Genomic DNA, 25,454 nt, shown 5'->3' with positions numbered 1-25,454 from the left:
AAACTAATAATTCAGTATATGTTAACTAAATTGAATTTAAATAAGAATTTTTTAAAAAATACTATGCAGAGGGGTGCCTGGGTGGCTCAGTGGGTTAAGCCGCTGCCTTCAGCTCAGGTCATGATCTCAGGGTCCTGGGATGGAGTCCCGCATCAGGCTCTCTGCTCAGCGGGGAGCCTGCTTCCCCCGCCCCCCTGCCTGCCTCTCTGTCTACTTGTGATCTCTGTCAAATAAATAAATAAAATCTTTAAAAATAAATAAAAATAAATAAAAATAAAAATACTATGCAGAATTTAAAAAGCAGTATCTGTAAAGGAAATCTGTGAAATTGGACTACATTAAAGTTAAGAATTTCTCTTTATCAAGACATTACTAAGAGAGTGGAAACCTGGACTGGGAGAAGACGTTTGCCACATATGTCAATAGACAAAGGATACATATTCAGAATTCTTCATAATCACCAAGAAAAAGCCAGACAACCCAAGAGAAAAAATAGGCAGAAGACATTACAGGTACTTCATAAGAGGAGAGATGAGTATCTAATAAATATGTAAGATTTCAACCTCTTCAGTAATTAGGGAATGCAAATTAAAACCACAATGATACATTATTCTACACTTGTCAAGCTGGCAAAAATTTTAATAGATCACAACACCAAATACTGATGAGGATGTGGAGCAATAAAAACTGTTATATGTTGCAGGTGGAAGTATAAAAAAATTAGGCATAATCTCCTAACATTTGAGATACGCCAATATTAAGATCCAGCAAATTCAGTTCTAGGTAAAACTCTAGAGAAACTTGTATGCATATTCACCGAAACACTGTCATAGCTGTATGGTTTTCACAGCCAAAATCTGGAAACAACCCAAATGTTCATTAGCATTATAATAGATAAACAAATTATATTTTATTTATACACTGGACATGCTATATACCTAACAACCAGTCCAGATAGAAAAAGGAAATCAGAGGGCTCAAGAGAGCTGTCTTCAAAAGGAGAGAAAAAGGAACAAACAATAAAAACTACAGATAGATTATCAGATATGTTTGAGCAAACAAAGGGACTCTGGAAAAACTCAAAAGTTGTTCAAGAAATGTAATTCTAGTGTGATACATAGTTCAGCTATGAATATTTTGATAGTCATGATAATGTAAAGTGAATATTAGTAAGCCATTGCTGTACCCTCTCAGAGAAAATCAGTACAAAGAGTAAAAGAGATTATAGGAAATTCAAGGTTGAAGAAGGCAGGAAAGGGGGGAAAAAAGCAATGAAACATGTAGATAGCAAGCACGAAAGAAACTGGTAGACATAAATACAATAGAACTGTAATGACAAATAGTAAACTTATCAGAAATGATTTAATAAATGTGAACAAGTAGACTACAGAGGTTATCAGATTGGATTAAAAAACAAAATTCAGAGGCGCCTGAGTGGCTCAGTGGGTTAAGCCTCTGCCTTTGGCCTGGGTCATGATCCTGGGTTCCTGGGATCCAGCCCCGCATCAGGCTCTAGGCTCAGTGGGGAGCCTGCTTCCCCCTCTTTCTCTCTGCCTGCCTCTCTGCCTACTTGTGATCTCCCTGTCAAATAAACGAATAAAATCTTAAAAAAAAATTTCAGCTGTATGATATGTATAAGAGAAATACCTGAAACAGAGACACATTAAGACTGAAAGAGATGACAAAAAAGTCTGTCAAAGCAAAATCTATTTAGTTTTCAAAAGTAAGCTAGAAATTCCTTAACTGATTTCATTTTTAGAAGGAAACTCTTATTTCTCATATTTTTTCCCTAAGGGCTTACATAATTTTCCTCCCAAAAAGTGATTACCAATGTACTAAAATAATTCTAACAGATAATTATTAACTCCACCTCATTGATCTCTGCTCTAATCTTGATTATTTCCCTCCTTGTGTGTGGAGTTGGTTTAATTTGTTGTTGATTCTCCAGTTTGTTAAGGTGTAGAGACAGCTGGTGTATTCTGGATTTTTCAATTTTTTTGAGGGAGGCTTGGATGGCTATGTGTTTCTCCCTTAGGACCGCCTTTGCTGTATCCCATAGGTTTTGGACCGAAGTGTCTTCATTCTCATTGGTTTCCGATAATTATTAATTCTAACATATATTGCCAAATTACTTTTACACTAACTAATCAACATCTGAGAATCCCGTTCCTTTTAGCAAGCACTATTTTATTTTTTTACTAATCTCTTTGATAAAAGGAAATGATTTTATTTTAATTTTGCATTTCTCCAACTATAAATGTAGTGAACATGTATTTCCTTTCTTGTCTTTGTGAATTATCTGGTCATATCTTTTGTCCATACTTCTATCAGGTTGCCTTTTGCTTATTAACTCTTATTTATGTTGCAAATTATTTTTCTTATTGCCTTAGGCAAAAACATCCAAAACAATGTTGAGTAATTGTGGCATTAGGTATTCCTGTCTACTAAATGGAAATAGCTCAAATATTTCTAATTCTAAAAAACAGCAGGAAACATTAGGTTAAAAGTCTTTATCAGGGGCGCCTGGGTGGCTCAGTGGGTTAAGCCTCTGCCTTCGGCTCAGGTCATGATCTCAGGGTCCTGGGATCGAGCCCCGCATCGGGCTCTCTGCTCAGCGGGGAGCCTGCTTCTCCCCCTCTCTCTCTGCCTGCCTCTCTGCCTGCTTGTGATCTCTCTCTCTCCATCAAATAAATTAAAAAATCTTAAAAAAAAAAAAAGTCTTTATCATATTCATATATTTTATTTCCTTCCTGTTTTATCTTTAGTAAAAGGTAATGGGTGTCCCACTATCAAATATTCTTTTTCCTCATCTTAACTATTACATTAAGTTCTACAGTGTTAAAATGTTTATCATTAAAATATATACATATTTTCAAATAAAGGTAGAAAAACAATGTATTTACCATTTGTGAAATTAATTTTAAAAATTTAACTGGCTCCTGAACAGGCAACATAATTTAAAAATGAGCTTACTAGTAACTTACTTTAAAATGAGTATTTAATTAAATAAATCAAAAGATAAAGCAACTTATCTCTGTATTTATTTTTTTTTATAAAATGCATTTTCAGAAATATTTCATTAGAAACTGGTGCTACAAAAATAAATATAAAACAAATATACATGTTTACATCTGTTACTTACAACATAAATACACATTATTTACATGGTCAAAACCTCAAAAACTCCAGCATGTTTCTTCCATGATTCTCAACATGACTAAGAAGTAGGGATAACAATAAAAAAAGCATAAATACACCACACACCATTTATATTTTTGCTTTTAAAGGACTGTTCAATACAAATCTATGAATACAAAGTTTGGGGGTATATGTTCTAAGAGCAAAGTCTAGTGTACTATTTTATCTATGACCAGTACATTTTAGAAGTTTCATTCTGCTTTGTTCTCTCATTAGAATACATCCATTACGGTATAGATTAAAACTGTCTTTTGTAGAAAGGCTTTCTGAGGAAGTTATATCAAATAAAAAAAAGTCACTTTACTTGAAAGCCAACAAAGTTATTTATTAGACTTATGTACCTATAAGGAGCTTTAATTATTCAAAACTAGGAGCTGGATTAGAAAACATCAAAAGGATGGAAGAAAGACACTGTAATTTCTGTTTGATGTAATCTGGTAATTTTTCATTTTCTCCATACCTAAGTGAAGCAAAAGAAAAAAAAGACAAAAACATAACTTAATTAGTTTGTATGAAAGTACCAAAAGGCGTATACTATTTTTCAGTAATTCTTCAATGAAAGAGGCACCTCAGAAAAATCAAATTATTTAAGTAGATACCTAAATCAAGTTAAGCATATCGTTTGTTTTCTTTTAAAATAGGCCACTTTATAAGTGTATTTAAATAAAAAAAGAAAATTAGGTCAAATACTTGAGCTGACTTGAGAACTGGATTCTTCATTAAACTGAAGGCCTTAATCTAAAGAACATACAAAACCATATTAAATCATTTATTTCAACAGATAGAGAAAAGAAAATTATATAGCAAAGGGCTAAACCTCAACCATCATTTTAAGAGCTTACCTAGTTGTTTGACCATTTGGTGATGTATAACTGATAGAAGACACTCCTGCCTGGACAACCAACTGGGACCCATCATTGAACTGAACCCACACAGCTCCACTAGTTAACTAGAAAAATAGTAAGTATGCAAAATTACTATACAGTAGAAGATTTAAAGTTCTTAAAAGGTACTCATGTTCAACAGGTTTTACAAATGGTTAAAAGAAAAAAAAAACAATGCTAGGAGCTCTTGGGTGGCTCAGTCACTTAAACATCTGACTCTTGATTTCGGCTTGGGTCATGATCTCAGGGTCCTAGGATCAAGCCCTTGTCGGGTTCCCCACTAAGCAGGAAGTCTGCTTGCCTCCTGCTGCTCCCCCACTGCTTGCACTCCAATGTGCACGCTTACATAAATTAATCTTAAAAAAAAAAAAAAAAAAGGCAACGCTCTCAGGAAACTACAAATGTGGGGCTGTGATGTTAGTAGCACGGAGAATATTCACATCTTTTCCGATTATTCCTTTAATAGCTATGACATTAAAATATTAAAATTATTCTAAATGAATCCATTTTCCCATTCATTTCTACTACAATGTCTCAGTAGTTTTGTGTCCTTCCTGCCAACAGCATTTCTAATAAAGAAGAGATTTAGGAAATACAAAAGTAATATTTTCTTGAATTAGGATTTCCCTCTATTCTTTGCTCTTGAGCCACAGAATTTCTCTTCTGCCTGTACACTGTAGCCTTTGCAACTTACTCCTTTAGCCACTGATATTTGATATAGTCACTAATATACAATGTGGCACTCCAAAGAGAATAGAGAAGACATGGGCACTGGAATCAAACAGACCTGAGTTTACACCAGACTCTGCCAACTACCGAGTAGGACCGGGCAAGTCAATCAACGATTATAAGCCATAATTTTACTATCTATAAAAGGAGGTAACACTAACTTTACTGGGTTTTATTTTGGGGAATAACAAGACAATACACATGAGAAACAATATAACAGGTACTGAACAAATGCTGAGTTCCCTTCATTTATTTCCTACCCCCATAAATGTCTAAGATGCATTTTTCTTCCCTGGCAAGTAAAAATTACATGTACTTAAAAAAAATGTACTATGCTCAAGTATGAAAGCTTCAGCTTTCAGATAATATATACATATAAGCTCACACCTACATATAATTCCTTAAGTTTGAAACTCAATGTGGACTTAATTTTTAAATGCATAAATTCTTTTCTGCCAAAGGATAATAGATTACAAATAGTAATCTATTATTAATAGATTAATAGTAATAGATTACAAACAGTTTGTAAAACTTAAGTCATGAACATCATTCTCAATTACCAACAAGTAGCCATTATCATGACACCTCTTTTCTGTTGTGGGTTTTTTTTTTTAAGATTTTATTTATTTATTTGAGAGAGGGTGTGCACATGCAGGGGGAGCGGCATAAGTAGAGGAGGGGTAAGGGGCAAAGCAGACTACTGCTGAGTGTGGAGCCCACAGCAGGACTCATCCCAGGACCCTGAGATCATGACCTGAACTGAAGGCAGATACTTAACTGACTTAAGCCACCCAGGTGTCCCTCTATTCTGTTTTTCTTAATTTATTTTTTAAATTGAAGCACTGTTGACATACAATGTTACGTTAGTTTCAGGTATACAACATAGTGATTCAACAATTCTATAGAGTACTTAAAGCTCACCATCTGTCACAACTTTATTACAGTATTATTGACTACATTCCTTATGCTGTACTTTCCATTTCTGTGACTTATTTATTTTATAGCTGGAAGTGTGTACCTCTTAATCCCTGCCACCTAATTAGCCAGTCCTCCTCCCCTCTGGAAATGACCAGTTTGTTCTCTGTATTTATGAGCTTCTTCCTGTTTTCTAGTTTGTTTTTTAGCTTCCACATGTGAGTGAAATCATTTATTTATTTTTCTCTGTCTGACTTATTTCACTTGGCATAATACCTTCTAGGCCCATCCATGTTGTCACAAATGGCAAGATTTTATTTTTTTTTCTTATGGCTGAGTATATACACATATATTTTTTCATGTATATATCTCTGTATATTTATTTATTAATTTTAAGTAGGCTCCATGCCCAACGTGGGGCTTGAACTCATAGCCCTGAGATCAAGTTGCATGCTTTACAGACTGAGTTGGTCAGGTGCCTCTACACATATATCTTCTTTATCTATCAGTGAACATTTGGGTTTAAGACACTTGTTTTTAAAACTTTAAAAACAAATCACTTACACCTTACCAATTTATTAACAATACCTAGAGTTCTCCAAGTGTATACAAATAAAAAATGTCTAAAATTTTAATATAACCAATGTAAAAAAGGTGTAAAAACTTTCTTGCAAAGAGAAATATTTAAAATTATTTACTTTTTTGATAATTGTCTAATGACTATGAAAACTAAAGAAATTCAGAGTGAGAAAATTCACTTCACTATAAAAAACTTCTCACCTGTGTAGCCCAACCAATATTTTTCACAAAAACAGATTTCAAAAGTTGTGCTGATTTAGGAAGACAATCTTTTAGACTACTAGAAGAGATGTTTGTTTCAGAAGCTGCAGCCATAAAGCCATGTCCTTCATTTGTAACCATCTACAAATAGTAAAGGACAAGAAGATATTATTCCTTGGCATTTTTATAAGGCAACTTCATCAAAACTGAAAAAAAAACTAGATGTTCATTAGCTGAAAAAAATTTGTTTAATTTATTTTAAAGAGAGAAGGAGAGAGAGCACGAGGTGGGGAGGGGAGGATCAGAGGGAGAAGCAGACTCCCCGCTGAGCAAGGAGCCCCACACGTTACTAGATCCTGAGACTCCATGATCATGACCTGAGCTGAAGGCAGTCACTTAACCAACTGAGCAACCCAGGCACCCCCAAAATAATTCTTTAATAACAGAGTTAAGAAATGAAAATATAGGGACACCTGGGCAGCTCAGTCAGTTAAGTGCCTGCCTTCGGCTCAGGTCATGATCCCAGAGTCCTGGCTCAGGTCATGATCCCAGAGTCCTGGGATCTAGTCCCACATCAGGCTCCTTGCTCAGCAGGAAGCCTGCTTCCCCCTCTCTCCCTGCCTGCCTCTGCCTACTTGTGATCTCTCTTTCTGTCAAATAAATAAATAAAGTCTTTAAAAATTTAATTAATTAAAGCGTTAACCAAAAAATGCAAATATATAACCGCATTATGGAAAACTAGAGAAATACAGAAGAAAAATCATATGGTTGCTGTTTTCATTTAGGTAGATTTCTTTTGTCTTTTGTTTCCCAAAGGCATAATTTTTCATAACTGCAATTGCAATATATACGTACATGTGTGTGAGTATATATACACACAGATCTATTTCCTTAATGTTGCATTTTTCTATATTGCAATATAGTATTTATAGGCATGACAGTTCATGGAATAAAAAATTAATAAGTTTTTGTAAACAATGTTCTAACATGGATATTAAGGCATTCAATGTTATTTTATTAGTAAAAATAAAATGATTCATATAATAATATATTTAGCTTACAGGGGTAACATTTACACTGAGACCTGAAGGATGAGAAAGAATTAGCCATTAAGAGGTTAGGGAAAAGTTCCAGGTCAAGTGAATAGCATGTGAAAAGGCCTGTATGCTTGACTTACTTGAAAAACTAAAAGAAAGCATAGATAGTGCAGAATAAAGTAGGCAGGGGAGAAGTTGACAAATGATAGAAAGGCCACAGTAAGGAATTTAAATTTTATATGAAAGGCAAGAGGCAATCACTGAAGAGTTTAAAGTATAGGAGTTAACATATATTTACTTACAGGAGGATTAAGCATTGGTGCCAGTTTTGAAGAAGCAGCATTATTTATCATTTTATTCAAAGATGCTCTATCACTCATCAGGTAGTTTGGATCCACAGAAGTAGGAGGTGATAAGGCCTTAGGTGAACTAGTATTTCCAGGTTTTCTGAAGGGGAAAGAAATGTCCAAATATATTCCCTTAAAGCTTTCAAATTACAGAAAACTTCAAAGTGTCCATAGTGTAAACACTAAACTTTTTTTTTAACATTTCCAACACATCTTAGCCATATTTAAAAATTTTTCAAACATTTACCTTCCTATAATTATTGGGAAAAAGGGAGCACTTCCACTTTTCTTTTCCTCCTCTGAAATTATGGATTCCAGTGCTAAGCAAATACGATGGCCCTATTTCAAAAGAATAGAGCTGTCATTATTTCACCTATCATTTGGAATCACTATTAACTTGTATGAAAAACCTACCACAACTAGGTACATACCTCATTTGCATGGTCCATATACATTTTTATTTCCCCTTTCAAGCTACTAATTTCACTTTCACTTTTTAAGGTATAAGATTTCCCAGTCTTTTCAATCACCTGAATTAAATCTTCGGTTTTGTGTATCTTTGCTCCTTAAAGAATAAAAAGAAAAGACTCTTTTATTATTTCTTTAAATATTCCTGTGTTTGTACTCATTATCATGCTAATGCATAAAGATCAAGGTATTATTTATATTCACTCACTGATCATTAAAAAATGAGGCTGTGAATATATTCAATAAATATAGGCCATCCATTTTTTTTCCTTCATATATCTGGCGTAAATCTGATACTTTTATGATATTTTAAAAAATCACATCGGGCGCCTGTGTGGCTCAGTGGGTTAAGCCTCTACCTTCGACTTGGGTCATGATCCCAAGGTCCTGGGATCAAGCCCCGCATCGGACTCTCTACTCAGTGGGAAGCCTGCTTCCCCCTCTCTCTCTGTCTGCCTCTGCCTACTTGTGATCTCTGTCTGTCAAAAAAATAAATAAAATCCTTAAAAAAATTTAAAAAAAAATTAAAAATCACTGATCTCATAAAAAAACACAATTGAAGGATAGCTATTATTACAGGTATACTGTATGAGTGTATGTGCTAGGTGTCCCTTAAAAGGAGGTTTTACAGATGAAAAAGTAAATCATCTTTAGATTTAGGAAAACATATTCTCTTGTTCAACCCTATCCTTTTGCCACATTTTTTTTTCTAAGATTTTATTTATTTATTTGACAGACAGAGATCACAAGTAGGCAGAGCAGCAGGCAGAGAGAGAGGGGGAATCAGGCTCCCCGCTGAGCAGAAAGCCGGATGCAGGGCTCAATCCCAGGACCCTGGGATCATGACCTGAGCTGAAGGCAGAGGCTTTAACTCACTGAGCCACCCAGGCGCCCCCTTTTGCCACATTTATAATTCTCATCATTTGGTAAATGTCCATTTGAGTTTCTGCTAAGAAGTAGGATATTTATTTAAGGTGATTCTGTACTATCAACCTGAATGTTATTAAATCTGAGCTAAATAGGGAAAGAGAACTAATATACATATTGGAGAATAAGCTGTTTACATGAAAGTATATACAAATAAATTTGGTTAACATACTTAACATATAGTACACTGTGCTGTGTAACTAATTTGTATAAATATATAGCTTATAAACTGTGGTGCTGAATTAAAAAAAACAACTACTAAATTATAAACTAAAGGGGAAAAATTATCATTTCTAAATGGTACTTACCATCATAAAACCAAACCTCAAAATCAGCATCAGGGGAATTCTCCATTAAAATGCATTTAGCATATCTCGTAAAATAAGTGATTTTGGGTGATTTAGATCTTACAAGGTGTACAAATCTGGAAGCATATTGATATTTTCGCCAGTACTTCTCTAGGGAAAAAAAGAAAAAAATTCTGTAATAGTAGGAAATAAAGTGTTGACTTGACATATAAATTCCGTAAGTTTAATATTGATCACTACTCTTCCACAAAAATTCAAGTTGATAGGTTAGAAACCTCATTACCAAAATAAAGATATTTTAGTCCTGCAAGTCTATTATTTTAATGAAAACTAAAGACAATATAATACAATCCCCAAGAAATATATAACAAAATCCGATGAGTAGTACCATGATAATTTAAAAAAATCTCTTCCTCTGAATCACGGACTCCTTATTATAAGTAATGATTCTAGAAATGTTTTAACAATTGAAATGAAAAAATTTCTACCTGAGATATCAGAATCAGACTATCAGGAAAAGATGTGGTTCTTTTTATGTTAGTAAAGCATAGAGTTTTGTGGTCCTAAAATTCAAAAGTCAGTTTTTACAATTCCCTGTAACTATAGTCACTTAACAGTATTTAGTCTTGTTCTGTTTTGATTTCTAATAGGATTAGATTAGACAGGTTTTCTTGTTTGATTCTAAAAGTCACTTCAGGGGCGCCTGGGTGGCTCAGTGGGTTAAGCCGCTGCCTTCGGCTCAGGTCATGATCTCAGAGTCCTGGGATCGAGCCCCGCCCGCATCGGGCTCTCTGCTCAGCAGGGAGCCTGCTTCCTCCACTCTCTCTGCCTGCCTCTCTGCCTGCTTGTGATCTCTCTGTCAAATAAATAAATAAAATCTTAAAAAAATAAAATAAAATAAAAATAAAAGTCACTTCAGTGAAGGCTTACTATTCAATATTTAATTCCCCTATCCATAAAATCCAGAAGCTGAACAAGAAGTCAAAATTGGTTGGCCATAATAACAGATGGTCATTTATGGAGCATAATAATGGTTTTAAAAGCCAAAAATTGATTCTTTGTGTTGAATTTTAAACAAGATTCTTGACAAATTAGTAACTAAACAAGTGTACATATTATATTTGTGTGATATATGACTAATATTCCATAGTTTTGCTTAAATATGTGATAACACAGAGTATGAATAAACATTGGATTAGTAAGGTACACCATATCTCACCACATATAAAATATGAGAACATGAGTTATAGACTGGTTGAAGCAAGACATTTATAATCTATGATATCCATACATATAGAGTTTACATATATATAAGTCCATTATCTAAATTTATTCCTGATAAATTTACATACCTGGTAAATTGTCAAAGCAGTACCTACTGATGTTGTCAGTAGGGGGTGGTGGTCTGTCAGCAAGAGGAAAACCTCTTCCATCATTGGGATAATAAATAGTGATCTGTCAAAAAGTTTTTAAGAATTCTAATTATATGCCATTAAGTTCGAGTGCTATATTTCATTAGTAAAATTATGAAAAAGAGCTCACATGTAAAATTAAATATTATTTTATTGAAAATGTTAAATATTTTCTAGAAGTAATAAAGTTTAGATTTTGCTACAAGTTATAATTATTTTAAAAACCACATTAATTAAATATATGTAACATGGTATTTCAGTTTTTTAATTTCAGAGATATTATCATATTAAGAAAGCCAATGTTTAAGTATTTTAATGATATCCTTATAGAATGAACTGGAATGCTAAATGTTTAATGATGATTTAAAATTGCAAAATGAAGTAAAGCCACATTACCATATTTCCATCACTAGATATTTGAAGAACTTCTTTCACATATTCTTGTGATGTATGTTCCTTTAGAAGCTCCACACATACCTCCTCTGAATCAAGTATGCTAACCTAAAAAACAAGAAGGTAACATTAGTAACAATTCTCTTGTATACTATAATAGCTCTGACATATATAATACTTAAAAGTACTTAACCATAGCAGAAACAAAAATTCAAGTCAAAATCAAATGGCTGCTTCTCTCCAACAGTCTACACCAGAGCTGTATTTGAGCACAATTTTGAAACATAAGGAGCAAAGGTAAGAAGGCATAATTAAGTGTGAAATGATAACCAGTGAGGAAAATGAAAGCAGAAGGTATGGGTGGAGAATAAGGACTTTGAAAAGACAATAGCAAGCCAAACAAAGGCAAGACTGGGTGAATAGAAAACAAGGTACAAAGAGGAGGAAGATGGAATTAAAAAATAAAAATTGCTATTTCCAATTCATACATCAATGTAAACTCTAAATTTGATTTTGTATATATTTTTTCTTTAGTTCCAAATGTTAAAAAAAAATTTTTTTAGTTTAACTTTTTGATGAGACTAAATACTGAAAAAATTAAGACAAAAGCAAAAAGCAGTATTAAATATTAATTCAGTAACTAGAATTGTGAATAAAATAATATTTAACACAGTATTTAGCCACTGTTACTTTTATTTATTTATTTTTTTAATTTAAAGATTTTTATTTATTTATTTGACAGACAAAGATCACAAGTAGGCAGAGAGGCAGGCAGAGAGAGGAGAGGGGAAGCAGGCTCCCCATTGAGCAGGAAGCCCAATGCGGGCCTTGATCCCAGGACCCTGGGATCATGGCCTGAGCCAAAGGCAGAGGATTTAACCCACTGAGCCACCCAGGCACCCCCACTGTTACTTTTAAATGTTTCTAATTATCAGTAATTTAAAATTCAAAGCTTATCAGTATCAATTCACCATTCTTAAAGTAGCTAATAGAAAACCTTAGCTATTTTTCCATAAATTCCTAGTTTTTACTTTTAAATGAGTTTATCATGTAAATATCAAAAGTACAGGAACGAAAAGAAACATATTTGATATAAGAAACCACATACTCAAGGAAAATATCACATAGTAATTTAGAAAAATGATAGACATACCACAGCCTTTTTGGTTTTCTGTCTAATCGGTTTTAACCTGTAAGCAGTCAAAGGAGATGTAATGCCTCGTAGCGTACGTTTTTGATAACCCAATGGTGGCTCCATACCCCTAGTTTTGCTTTGCTCAGAAAGAGGATCTGAGCCAAAAATAGATTCTTGTTGAATTATCTCAGGTTTACTTTGAAATGCAGTCATAAATTTCATGGTATTCAACTGTTTTGCAGGATGAACATTATCAGAAGCATCAGAACTCTTTTTGGCTCTCATATCAGTCCAAACATTTCTTGATGTGTCCTGCAAGTCTGGATGGCCTTGGAAATCTCTTCTTGGGCTAATGCTGTTGTGTTCAGTAGTTTCTCTTAAATGATCTGCAATATACACAGATTGAAGCAAGTTAGTGAAAATGAAAAAAAAAAAAGTCTACACAACACAATGTCATGCTAGTATGATTTTGTTTTGAATTTCAAAAGAAATCTAGTAAAAAAATGTTTATAATATTTCTAACAAATAAGCAGTTTTAAGATATGACATAATACAAGAATGACTTTAAAAGATTTTATTTATTTATGTGAGAGAGAGAGAGACAGAGAGACAGAGAATTAGCTTAGGCAGGCAGGAAGAGGCAGAGGAAAAGGGAGAAGCAAGATTCCCCACTGAGCAGGGAGCATGATGTGAGGCTCAATCCCAGGAATCTGGGATCATGACCTGAGCAGAAGGCAGATGCTTAACTGACTGAGTCACTCAGGCTCCCTAAGAATGACCTTAAAAGAACATTTTAATCCAGATTGCAAAAATATACCTTTATACTCCTAAAACTAAGAAAAGATATTAATATGAAATTTATTTTTCAGTCAAGGCAAAATTTATGGTCACTTACTAATTCTAAAACAAGTAACTGCCAGTGTTCCAACAAGTACAGGTAATATGTAATATGTAATATTATTAATAATTAATAATGTAATATTAATATTCTATGTAATATGTAAATTTACCTCTTTAAGCTGTGGACTGTCTGACCATCTTTACTTATAAAATATGCAAATAAAACAAAAAACAATATATGAAATAGTTGTAATGTTATTATTAATATTTAATATTATGAGTGTATTTGCACCACATTTTTTTTTAGATTTTATTTATTTATTTGACAGACAGGAGATCACAAGTAGGCAGAGAAGCAGGCAGAGAGAGAGGAGGAAGCAGGCTCCCCGCCGAGCAGAGAGCCCTATGCGGGGCTCCATCCCAGGACCCTGGGATCATGACCTGAGCTGAAGGCAGAGGCTTTAAGCCACTGAACCACCCAGGCACTCCATTTTGCACCACATTTTTAAAAAGCTCTTGTTGAATTTTACCTATTTATATTTTATATGGTTTTAGAGTTCACATGGGAACATTAATTTTTTAAAGCCCCTTAAGTGATTAGGCTATATAGATCTCTATAAGGCAATTTTTCAAATGCTAAACTCAAAAATATATATTGCATTTTTTCCCTAAATGACTCTTTCCTCCCACTCCCATGACAGAAATATTTTGTACCAAATAATATATTTTAAAATTGCAGCAACACTACTAGATTATAAACAAACTTATTTCTCCATCTCAGATATACCCCGATTACCAAATAAAAGTATCTATCTATAAACACGACAGAAGGTTAAATGCAAGATTAAGTACATGGCAATTTTATAGTTTAAAAACCACAAATTTGAATTACCATCATAAAGTACACATAAAAAGATTAATTCCCTTTTGGGTTCTTGAAAATAATGTATTTTTAAAAAGAAAAAAACAGATGGTTGAGGTAACATAACAACTCTGCTTAAATTATAGTCATATTATGTACTCTGTCTGAAGTAATATAATACTTAGTAAGAAATGATCTCCTCCTCCCCATATGTTTTCTTTATTATTCTCTTTTTTTCCATGGTACTTCCAACCCTACCTTCTGTGAGTCTGTCGTGTTTATTAATAAGAAATGTTGAACTGTCAAACTCTAAATCTAAAATAATGACTTGATGACAGCTGTTTTTTTTAAAGATTTTATGTATTTATTTGACAGAGATAACAAGTAGGCAGAGAGGCAGGCACAGAGAGAGAGAGGAGGAAGCAGGCTCCCTGCTGAACAGAGAGCCCGATGTAGGGCTCGATCCCAGAACCCTGGGATCATGACCTGAGCCGAAGGCAGAGGCTTTAACCCACTGAGCCACCCAGGCACCCCGGGATGACAGTTGTTCAAAAATGTTTAGGTTTTGGGGTGCCTGGCTGGCTCAGTCAGTAGAGCATGTAACTTTTTTTTGTTTGCTTGGTTTTTTTTTTTTTTTTTACAGATTTTATTTATTTGAGAGAAAGAGAAAGAGCATAAGCAGGGGGAGGTGGAGAGGCAGGGGGAGGTGGAGAGGCAGAAGGAGAAAGAGAAGCAGGGGCCTGACGTAGGGCCTGATCCTGGGACTCTGGATCAAGACCTGAGCCAAAGGTAGATGCTTAACTGACAGCCACCCAGGCGCCCAGAGTATGTTAACTCTTGATCTCAAGTTTGTGAATTCAAGCCCACATCGGCCTAGAGTTCACTTAAAAAAACAAACAAACAAACAAACAATTAAAACAAAAAACAAAAAAACCCATTTAGGTTTTAGTAGCTGTGTACTTCAGTGTATGTAAAGTCCCACTGGTAAACCATGATGTCCACATTAGCGTCTACTTAAAAATAAGGTCAATCATCTTTTGATTATTTTACAGGCGCTGATAGTATGTGCTTCTTACAGATAGGATGCAAGAACAGAGATAAGGAATAAAGAGTACAGTTCATGAGCCAAACCGCTTGTATTGGAATCCTAGCTCCTCTGCTTTTAGGCAGTGTAGCATAGCAAATTAAGCTCTGTGCAACACAATTCCTCATGTGTAAGATGGGGCTAATATTATCTTTGTATTTTTAAAAAGATTTTATTTATTTGAGAGAGAGAGAACAAGCAGTGGGGAGGGGCAGAGGGAGAGATAAACAGAGAGAGAGAAGCAGACTCCCCACTGAGCAGAAAGCCCAACACAGGGCTCCATCCTAGGACCCGGAGATCATGCGTGATTTGAGTGGAAGGCAGATGCTTAACCAACTGAGCCACCCAGGCACCCCTATCTTCATATTTTTTGTGTGTGAGAATTTAATAACTTAATATTTGTTAAGCATTACGGACAGTAGCTGATACAGCAAATACTCAAAATGAGTAAAGTTACTATTACTGTTATCGTAATACAGTTTATTGAAAATGTATTATTATTTTTTTTAAATGTATTATTTTCTCAAGAAAACCCAAACAGAAAACTCACCCTTTATTTGCAGATTCCCAAACCACTGTTGCACCATTTCAGTCTGAGTTGTCTGGTCTGGAAATGGAAAAGGAGTTTTTCCTGGACAAAGACGATTGGAGCTAAACAGAGAAAAAAAATTCTGATAAACTAATAAAAAAATTATCAGGTAATAACTTCTGATGAAAAAAAGATTTTAAAAATCTTTTGATCTGAATACTTAAACTGAAGCTAAATTTCCACTAAAATGCCCATGGTACTGTGACAATGTTTCTATATGGCTACTGCCCTCTGGTAATTTAAGCATAAAAATTAAAGATAAGAAAAAGGAAAAAACACTACAAGCATTAAAAAATGAGTCTTAATGTTAATAACATGATTACTCATCATTGGCTCAGCTTGTGTGTATGTGTATGTGTGTGTGTGAGAGAAGGATAGAAAAAGAGAACAGTTATTATCAGAGTACTTTAGGGATCAGATACATTTAATATGATACTTTGCACTGGAGACCTGCTTCCTATAAAATAAAAAATGAAACAAAATTCTCAAATATTAAACACATTCATGAGCACATACACTCATTATGAAATTGTTTCTTAACTACAATTAAAAAATGATCATTCTGATTCTCTTTCTAATAAGAAATAGAAATCATAGCTAAGAAGTACCCCAAGAACATCAGACAATATTAGAAAAAATTAACCCTCCTTAGTTAGATGCAGTTCCCTATGTGTGCTAATATAACATTTATAGAAAAATAAAATGCTTTTGATAGAATTCTTACCATGCTTGATCATTATCAAGTCTTTCAAAAGATCCACAACTACTGGATGTCTTTTCCTTAAAGAAATGCAAAATATTGACATTGCTGTTTGTAGGTGAGTATCTTTCTTCATTTTCATCTACTTCTGATCTTTTGGATTTTGAAAGCATTTCTGCTGAGTGACATCGTTCCATTGTATATGTTTTGGCTCGAGACTGACTTTTAGAAGTGCCAGATCTATCAGAGGAATGGGCTCTACGAAGGTATCGAGAATGTGGCCTTTCTTCCATATCCTGGGTTACTCTTCGCCTCCCACTATTACTGGTTTCTTGTTCTTGATTTCCCCACTGAGTATAAAGACTGCTTCCATCTCCTGAAGAGGAAAAATCACTTGAATTTTTATTCTTTGGAAATATAGTCACTTTATTTGGGAGTGGCTGACCAATCAAAAGTCTTCTCCTATCAAAGAAACTACCACTTATACTGGTACTGGAAGAAGCTGTAATTGCAGTAGAAATTGTGGCATGTCCACTATCAATTGAGTCTTCTACAGTTCCTAAATCTTTACTTTTTGTTGAAGAATTTCGGGACATAAAAGGATGGTCTAATATTGAAGACAGACTTAAACGATCTGCTGGATTTCTACGAAGTAACTGGTGAATAAGGTCCTTAGCCTCTCTTGTCAAAAAAGTTGGCATTTCATAATCTGCCAAAACTACTTTATTTAATGTGTTCTTGACTGTGTCAGTGTCAAAAGGAGGTCTCCCAATAAGCAACGTATAAAACATACAGCCCAAGGACCAAACATCAGATTCAAGTCCATGTGCACTTCGAGTTGCAATTTCTGGTGAAATATAATTAGGAGTTCCACACAAAGTATAGTGCTTCTCATGTGGCATTTTCAACTGAGTTGCCAGCCCAAAGTCGGCAATCTTGATGTTCATATTACGGGTAAGTAAGAGGTTAGAAAGTGTGAGATCCCGATGTAATATGCCATGAGAATGGAGATACAACATTCCTGTGATGATCTGGTGCATAAAGTGTCGAGCTGTTGGAATGCAAAAAATAAAATTGACAATTTAGAAAATCTGATTCAGTATTTAGAATCTTAGAATTCAGTTTTTAGAAACCCAAGTTCATATGTGCCACAGTATTACATTAGAACACCAGCTTGCAGCTTAGTTCTACCAACCAAAATACTATTTTTATGATAATTCCATAATATTCTTTTAAGTCCCTTTAAAACAACTGGGAACTTGGGGTGCCTGGGTGGCTCAGTGGGTTAAAGCCTCTGCCTTCGGCTCAGGTCATGATCTCAGGGTCCTGGGATCGAGCCCCGCTTCGGAGAACCTGCTTCCTCCTCTCTCTCTCTTCCTGCCACTCTGCCTACTTGTGATCTCTGTCTGTCAAATAAATAAATAAAATCTTTATCTTTAAAAAATAATAATAATAAATAAATAAAACAACTGGGAACTCCTTCTAATCTTTGTCCTTTCCAACTGATGAGTTTTCTATATAGTTAAGGAAAGCTTAATTATATTAGCAACTGGGGGAGACTGGACTACCTAGGGTCTCTAGAAGTCCATAGCAATTAAGAGAAAATATTTATAATTGCACAAATAATTCGTAAATGTATTATAATTGTAAAAAAGAAAAAAGAAAGCTAGTTCCTCCGATGACCTCACAAACCCTCACAAAAAATAACCACTATTAATGTGTTTATACTGTTTTATACCTTTGTGCTTATGTACGTTTGTCTACCGAAATACACTGTAATAAATGCTTTAAAATATAAAAAGGTATAAAAAATACAGTTCTGTTACTTTTCCCCCCACTTCACAGTATTTCTTGAAATATTCTCATGTCAGCACACATATTTTTTCTTCTTAAAGATTTATTTATTTATTTTAGGGGCACCTGGGTGGCACAGTCATTAAGCTTCTAACGCTTGGGGGGTTTTTTTGTTTTTTTTTTTTTTTTTAAGATTTTATTTATTTATTTGACACAGAGAGATCACAAGTAGACAGAGAGGCAGGCAGAGAGAGAGAGAGAGAGAGAGAGAGAGAGAGAAGCAGGCTCCCTGCTGAGCAAAGAGCCCGATGCGGGACTCGATACCAGGACCCTGAGATCATGACCTGAGCTGAAGGCAGCAGCTTAACCCACTGAGCCACCCAGGCGCCCTAACTCTTGGTTTTGGCTCAAGTCATGATCTCAGGTAAGGAGATGGAGCCCCAGGTTGGGCTCTGTGCTTAGCAGGTAGTCTGCTTAAGATTCTTTCTCCTTTTGCCCCTCCCTTACCCCTCACTCTCTAAAATAAATAAATCTTTAAAATAAAGATGTACTAATCTTTTTAAAAAAGATTTATTTATTTGAGAGAGAGACAGAGGCAGAGAGAGCATAAGCAGGAGGGGCAGAAAGATCTCTGGTGTGGGGGCTCAATGTTAGGACCCTGAGATCACAACCTGAGCTGAAACTATGAGCTGGAGGCTTAACCAAATGCATCATACAGGTCCCCCATAAATTTTCATTTTATTTAATTGCTATCAATGAAAAGTAGGTCATTTCTGATATTTCAAGATTACAGAAAACATAGGAATAAACATTTTGTACCCACTTGTTTTCTTTTCTTTTTTTTTTTTTTTAAAGATTTTATTTATTTATTTGACAGAGAGAAATCATAAGTAGGCAGAGAGGCAAGCAGAGAGAGAGGAGGAAGCAGGCTCCCCGCCGAGCGGAAAGCCCGATGTGGGGCTTGAACCCAGGACCTGGGATCATGACCTGAGCCGAAGGCAGCGGCCTAACCCACTGAGCCACCCAGGCGCTCCTGTACCCACTTGTTTTCTTATGCATATGTATGGCATGGTTCTCTATGTTAAATTCAAGAAGCAGAAATGCTGGGTTGAAGGATAAAATTTAGATTTTAATACTTGCCAAACTGCCCTCCAAAAGGCTGTATTTTCATGCACATCCTTGTTAACATTGGGTAGTATCAATCCAATGAGTTTAAAAAGAAAAAGGGTATTCCACTATTTAATTTGGCACTCTTATGATTACGATCGAGTTTAAGCATCTTTTGATTTATTTTTGGCCATTTGTACTTTCCTTCTGTGAAGTCTGCCTATATTCCCTACCCATTTTTCTACTGCATTACCTTTTTTTAAAGCATCCCTTATATTTTTAATATTAAACATTAATTTAATATAATTTGTCAGTCATATATTTTACAAATATTTACTTCCTTTGTTTTAAATTTGACTTAATCTTTTGTCATTCATGTTCTTAATTTTATTAAGTCAAACTGATAATTCTTTTCCTTTATAGCTTTTGTAGATTTTCTTATTTAAGGCTTACTATTATACAGTATAACAAAAAATGCAAGTCATCATTAATGTTTGTATAGCTTATATTATTCAACTTGTATTACTACCTTATTTTGAGTCAAAGAATATGAATATTTGCATAACTCAATACATCTGACCAAACTGCTTTTCAAATGGATTATATAGACTTAAATGTACCAAAAGTCCAATAGCAACCACACTTGTTAGCTTACCTACAATCTCAGTTACCAGGATAACTAGAAAACAATTATTTGTGTGATGACTCATGGACCTTATTTGATACTGATCCGAACTGTAAAATAGTTATTTATGAGAAACTCTGGAAGTTGAAACTGACTATGCATTTGATACTAGGGAATTACTGGGTATGATAATGACTTTGTGGCTATTATTATTTTTAAAAGTTCTTATTTTTTTAAAGACATACAACAAAATATTTACAGATATAAAGATGCCTATAATCAGCTTCAAAATACTCTGGAAAATTAGGGGAATAAGAAGGGTACAAATGAAACAATTTGATCATGAATTGATAGCTTTGGAAGCTGAGGTCTCATTATACTATTCCACCCACTTCTATTTTTCACATTTTCTATAATAAATTATTTCAATAGTTATTTATGTTTGACTTAGGAACTACTTTATAGACATCAATAACATTCTAAAAAGTTCTTCTCTAGACCTGAAAGGATACACACTATCAATGATTTAATTTAAAATGTGATTTTGGATTTTAAAAAAAAAAGAAAGAAAAAGGGGCACCTGGGTGGCTCAGTGGGTTAAGCCTCTGCCTTTGGCTCAGGTCCTGGGATCGAGCCCCGAATTGGGCTTTCTGCTCAGCAGGGAGCCTGCTTACTCCTCTCTCTCTGCCTGCCTCTCTGCCTACTTGTGATCTCTGTCTGTCAAATAAATAAAAAATTTTTTAAAAATAAAAATAAAATGTATTTTGGGGAAAGATGATAACAAATTTCTTCTTTTACTTCTGTAATGTTTAAATTATTTATAGAAATTAACAGCTTTTCTAATTTTGAGAGTTGGGGGGTCTCCCTTTCTAGCCCAAAGTAATAATTTAAACAGTTTTATTAAACATTACAAAATACCATATTCTTCAAAAACTAGTTTTTAAAGAGTAAAACTTATATACACAAAAGAAAAAAAGCAGCCACCTACCTTCATTTTCTGAGAATGGTTTCATTCTGTTCTTTAGATACCTGTTCATTTCTCCATTATGGCACATTTCTAATACTAGATACACATAATTGTTATCTTCAAAATAGTTATACAGCTGAAATGTAAAAGGGCATAGTAAATGATAATATACAAAAATTCAATGTCTTTGGTCACTTTTATAAAATTTGTATTACCTCTAAGATAGAAGGATGTTTCAACTGGCAATGTATTTTCACCTCATTTTGGACTCTCTGCACCATTCCAGCTTTGTACATGGCTTTCTTATCTATCTAAAAAATAACATGAAACATTTAAATGTTGCTGATGAACTTACAAATGTGAAGTTTTCAAAAGTTAACTTTGAAGAGAAAGTATACTTTAAAATATTCTTAAGTCCTTTTATCTACATCTTTCTGAGATCAATTTACTCTGTTGTCTGTTTTCCCCATGCACCTAAGAGAGTGCTTGGCAGAGTAGACATTCAGTAAAAAAGTTTAGCCAATACATTCTAATATCCTCTCCCAACTTAAAGAATTTAATAGCACAACTATCATATCTATAACAACAACAACAACAACAAAAATCTACCCAAGCTTTATTTTTTTTTTGTTTTTTTCACCCTGTTATTTTCTACTAGACAAGCTTTAAAATAAAACTTCCCTTTCCCTACTGGTTTAGATAAGTGATTCTTAATTTGTTTATGATACTCCTATCATAAGCAATCAAAACATAGTATTTTAGATTGTTACAGTGTAATATAGAACTAGGCACAAATCCTATTCATTATTATAAACAAATTATTTGCTTTTCGATTTCTATCAATTACAAGTTTGCATAATAACAAGTACTAGGTCTACTTAACATTAATGAAAATAAAACACTTATTTAAGCATAGTCAAGGATCTCCTAAAACATCTGTAATGTCAATCGTTGGACTTGGCATCATCGTTTTCTGCATAAGGGATGGGTTTCCTTCCACCCTTAATTTAAAAAAAAAAAAAAAGCCTCATAGGTAAGAAGTTTCTTACACCTTAAGTCACCTCTCTAATTACTTGCAAAGTAGAGGTGAAAAGTTGGTTAATATATTCTTACCATTTTGATTGCTACTTCCAAACCAGTGTGAATGGACTCAGCTCTGTAGACACCAGCAAATGATCCTTTACCAAGCAGATTCCCAACTTTAAAATCCTTAAAAGTTAAAATTAAAGATATGTGTGATGACTCACATGAGTGAAAAAGAAGAAAGATAGGAAGAGACTGGAAAAAGATGATAAAATGGACCAAGAGGGGAATACGAATTCAAAATTCAAGCAGGTATTACACCTCGATACAGCAGGTGTCTGGGGTGGAAAGCATGTTGAAGCCTTGCGGGGATCCCTGAAAGTCCAGGCTGGGCTTCAGATACAGCACCCTAGTGAACTGCTTCCTCAACCTCAGCGCAACTTCAGCACCTTGCTCCCACCTCCAGCCAACCCCTGGGAGCAGAGGGCACGGCAGGAATCCCGCCGCATCTCCCGCCGGAGGTAACCGCCATCCCCTCGGAGAAGGGGGTGGCAGCTTTGCCCTCTTTTAGCGCGGCAGACCCGGCGGGATAGCCTTGGTGTCTGGAGACGGACGGGCGGGGCCGTGAGCGACTCACCTTGTCCTCCAAAACCCCAGCCTGAGGGGCGGGACGCTCCGCCCTAGACAGCCAGGCCGGCGGTTGGGACTCTCCCAAGGCACCTCGGCGCCCGCCCCGCAGCCGTTAGATTCGCCTGGTCTCCTTTTTGCAGCAGTCTCGAGTCCTGCCACTCCAGCTACCCCACCCCACCCCCCAATCTGCCCCGGAGAAGATTGCCAAGACTTTTCACCTCGATCTTCTCCCCGATGCAAGTCGCCATATTTCCAGGCTCAGGCCTGTGCTCCGCAGATTAGCTTCCTTCACACAGTCCCTTCGAGGCAGCGCTCCAAGCAGCCAGCCGGTCTTGGCGCCCATCAGGCTTGCCTCTCTAAGCCGCCCCTCCGGGCGACCGCTGCACAGCCACCGAAAGGCCTCTCCTGCACCTTCCGAGACCTGGGCGGCGCCTCCGCGCTCCCATTTTGAAAAACTCGCGCCTGTTGCGGTCCCAGCCAGGCTAGCTGTGACGTAAAGAGACTGGTCGATCTGGAGAGGCTGCGCTGAGCGCGCATGCGCGGCAGGCTCTCCTTCATGGCCAAAGGGGCTAGAACCGGAAATGCTCCGGCCGCCCTGCGGCATTGCTAGGTAATGTTGGCAGTCAATCTTTCAGAAGGTTGGGTTTACGGTGAATAGAAGAGCTGTCCTGAAATATGAGACAACTGGTAGGCTACTCACTTGACAGTCTGGAAAACTATCTTCATTTTATGAAGGGTTTAAGGCGATTTTAAGGGGCGCCTGGGTGGCTCAGTCATTAGGTGGCTGCCTTCAGCTCAGGTCGTGATCCCGGGGTCCTGGGATCCAGCCCCGCATGGGGTTCCCTGCTGGGCGGGGAGTCCGCTTCTCTCTCTCCTGCTCCCGCTGCTTGTGTTCCCTCTCTCGCTGGGTCTCTTTCTGGCAAATAAATAAATAAAACCTTAAAATATATAAAATGATTTTAAAAGTTAAAATGTTTAAACTTGACAGAACAGCACTGGAAAAAAATCATTACCCAGTTTAAGCACCCTTTACACCTCTGTGTTTATTCCATATATTTTCATAACTGTAATGAAGGTGTATGGTGCTTTGAGAAATTGAACTCCATTCTTTACTTTGGTAAATTGCTATTATTATATTATTTGTATAGCAACTTACATTTAAGATATCTCATACTTTTTATGCAATGCATTGATTAAAGGAGACATCTATAAGGTTTAAGTGATCCACCGAGAAGACTGAGATATTTAATAAGGATTTAAAACGAACTACACCACAAACTTAGATACTGTTTCTTTTTTTTTTTTTTAAGATTTTATTTATTTATTTAAGTGGGGGGGGTGGTGCAGAGGGATAAGAGAGTCTGTCTCAAGTGGATTCCCCACTGAGTGGGGAGCCCCATGTGGGGCTCATTTCAGGACCTTGAGACCATGACCAGACCCCAAATCAAGAGTTGGTTGCTTAATACAATGAGCTACCCAGGCACCCCTAGATCTTCTGTTTCTAAATGGAAAAAACTCTTTTCTTCTACATTAATGGATATATTAAGTTTACATAAGTTTGCCTACCTACAAGCTATAAAAAACTATTTAGACAAAAGTCAAAATTTTCCCTTCATTTCTCGAAATTCTTCCTTAAAGATTATATGTGATAATACTTGAGCAGTGGTTCAGGGTCCAGTCTTCCAATTAGACTTGCTTTTACTGTTGAGTTTTCAGAGATTCATATAATTCACTATTAATTGTGGGGCTTTTTGGAAGGTATCCTTTATTCCATTTATATCAGGTATTATACTAACTTGTTAAAAAACAATTTTGGGGGGCACCTGGGTGGCTCAGTGGGTTAAGCCTCTGCCTTCAGCTCAGGTCATGATCTCAGGGTCCTGGGATCGAGCCCCGCATCGGGCTCTCTGCTTAGCAGGGAGCCTGCTTCCTCCTCTCTCTCTCTCTGCCTGCCTCTCTGCCTACTTGTGATCTCTGTCAAATAAATAAATAAAATCTTTAAAAAAAACACACACACAATTTTTCTTCTTTTGTTGTTTCTATTTTAATTCCAGTGTAGTTAACATACAGTGTTATATTAATTTCAGGTGTACAATATAGTGATTCAACAATTCCATATATCACCCAGTGCTCAACATGACAACACCGATTTCACCTATAACCCCTATCCCCCTCCCTTCTGGTAGCCATCAGTTTATTCTCTATAGTTAAGAGTCTATTTCTTGGTTTGTCTCTCTCTTTTTTTCCTTTGAGCATTTGTTTTGTTTCTTAAACTCCACATATGAGTGAAATCATATGATATGTCTTTCTCTAACTTACTCTGTTCAACATTATACTCTCTAGCTCCATCATGTTGTTGCAAATGGCAAGATTTCATTCTTTTTTATGGCTGAATAATATTCCATTGTATATATACCACTCCTCATTTATCCATTCATCAATCAATGGACAGTTGAGCTGCTTCCATTGTTTGGCTATTGTATGTAATGCTGCTATAAACTTCCTGGTGCATGTATCCCTTTAAATTAGCATCTTCGTATTCGGCTGGGGGGTTAAATACCCAATGGTACAATTGCTAGATCGTAAGGTAGTTCTATTTATAACTTTCTGAGGTTCTATTTTAACTTTTCTAACTATTTTAATTTTTGAAGTTCTATTTTAACTTTTATAGTTCTTCAGAGTAGCTGCACCAGCTTGCAT

General features: G+C 35.6%; 1 protein-coding gene across 2 annotated transcripts; it reads right to left on the bottom strand.

Moving 5' to 3' along the window:
- Positions 1-3,003: 3,003 nt before the first annotated feature.
- Positions 3,004-23,226, bottom strand: PLK4 (polo like kinase 4). 2 transcript variants are annotated; one of them, XM_047718397.1, is made up of 16 exons: positions 22,973-23,226; positions 22,215-22,310; positions 21,317-21,412; positions 21,123-21,237; positions 16,633-17,659; positions 15,870-15,970; positions 12,552-12,919; positions 11,402-11,506; positions 10,946-11,048; positions 9,594-9,743; positions 8,322-8,455; positions 8,138-8,229; positions 7,846-7,990; positions 6,507-6,647; positions 4,041-4,147; positions 3,004-3,658 (listed from the first exon to the last, which is right to left on the bottom strand). In XM_047718397.1, the coding sequence occupies exons 1-16, from the start codon at positions 23,000-23,002 to the stop codon at positions 3,556-3,558; spliced, it is 2,913 nt and encodes a 970-aa protein (XP_047574353.1). In that variant the 5' UTR covers positions 23,003-23,226; the 3' UTR covers positions 3,004-3,555. The 2 variants fall into 2 exon arrangements, with proteins under 2 accessions (XP_047574353.1, XP_047574354.1); XM_047718398.1 differs by lacking the exon at positions 22,973-23,226 and having other exon boundaries at positions 21,317-21,408.
- Positions 23,227-25,454: the final 2,228 nt, after the last annotated feature.

This window comes from Lutra lutra, chromosome 2, assembly GCF_902655055.1.
Source record: "Lutra lutra chromosome 2, mLutLut1.2, whole genome shotgun sequence".
Classification (NCBI taxonomy): domain Eukaryota; kingdom Metazoa; phylum Chordata; class Mammalia; order Carnivora; family Mustelidae; genus Lutra; species Lutra lutra.
The sequence above is the reverse complement of the archived record's forward strand: the minus strand, read 5'-3'. Positions and strand labels throughout refer to the sequence as shown.

Coding starts and splice junctions, on each gene's coding strand:
- PLK4 (XM_047718397.1), bottom strand. CDS start 23,002: ATGGCGACTTGCATCGGGGAGAAGATCGAG. Junction 22,311..22,972: donor GCATCGGGGAGAAGATCGAG/GTGAAAAGTCTT, acceptor TTAACTTTTAAG/GATTTTAAAGTTGGGAATCT. Junction 11,049..11,401: donor TATCTAGTGATGGAAATATG/GTAATGTGGCTT, acceptor ACTTTTTGACAG/ATCACTATTTATTATCCCAA.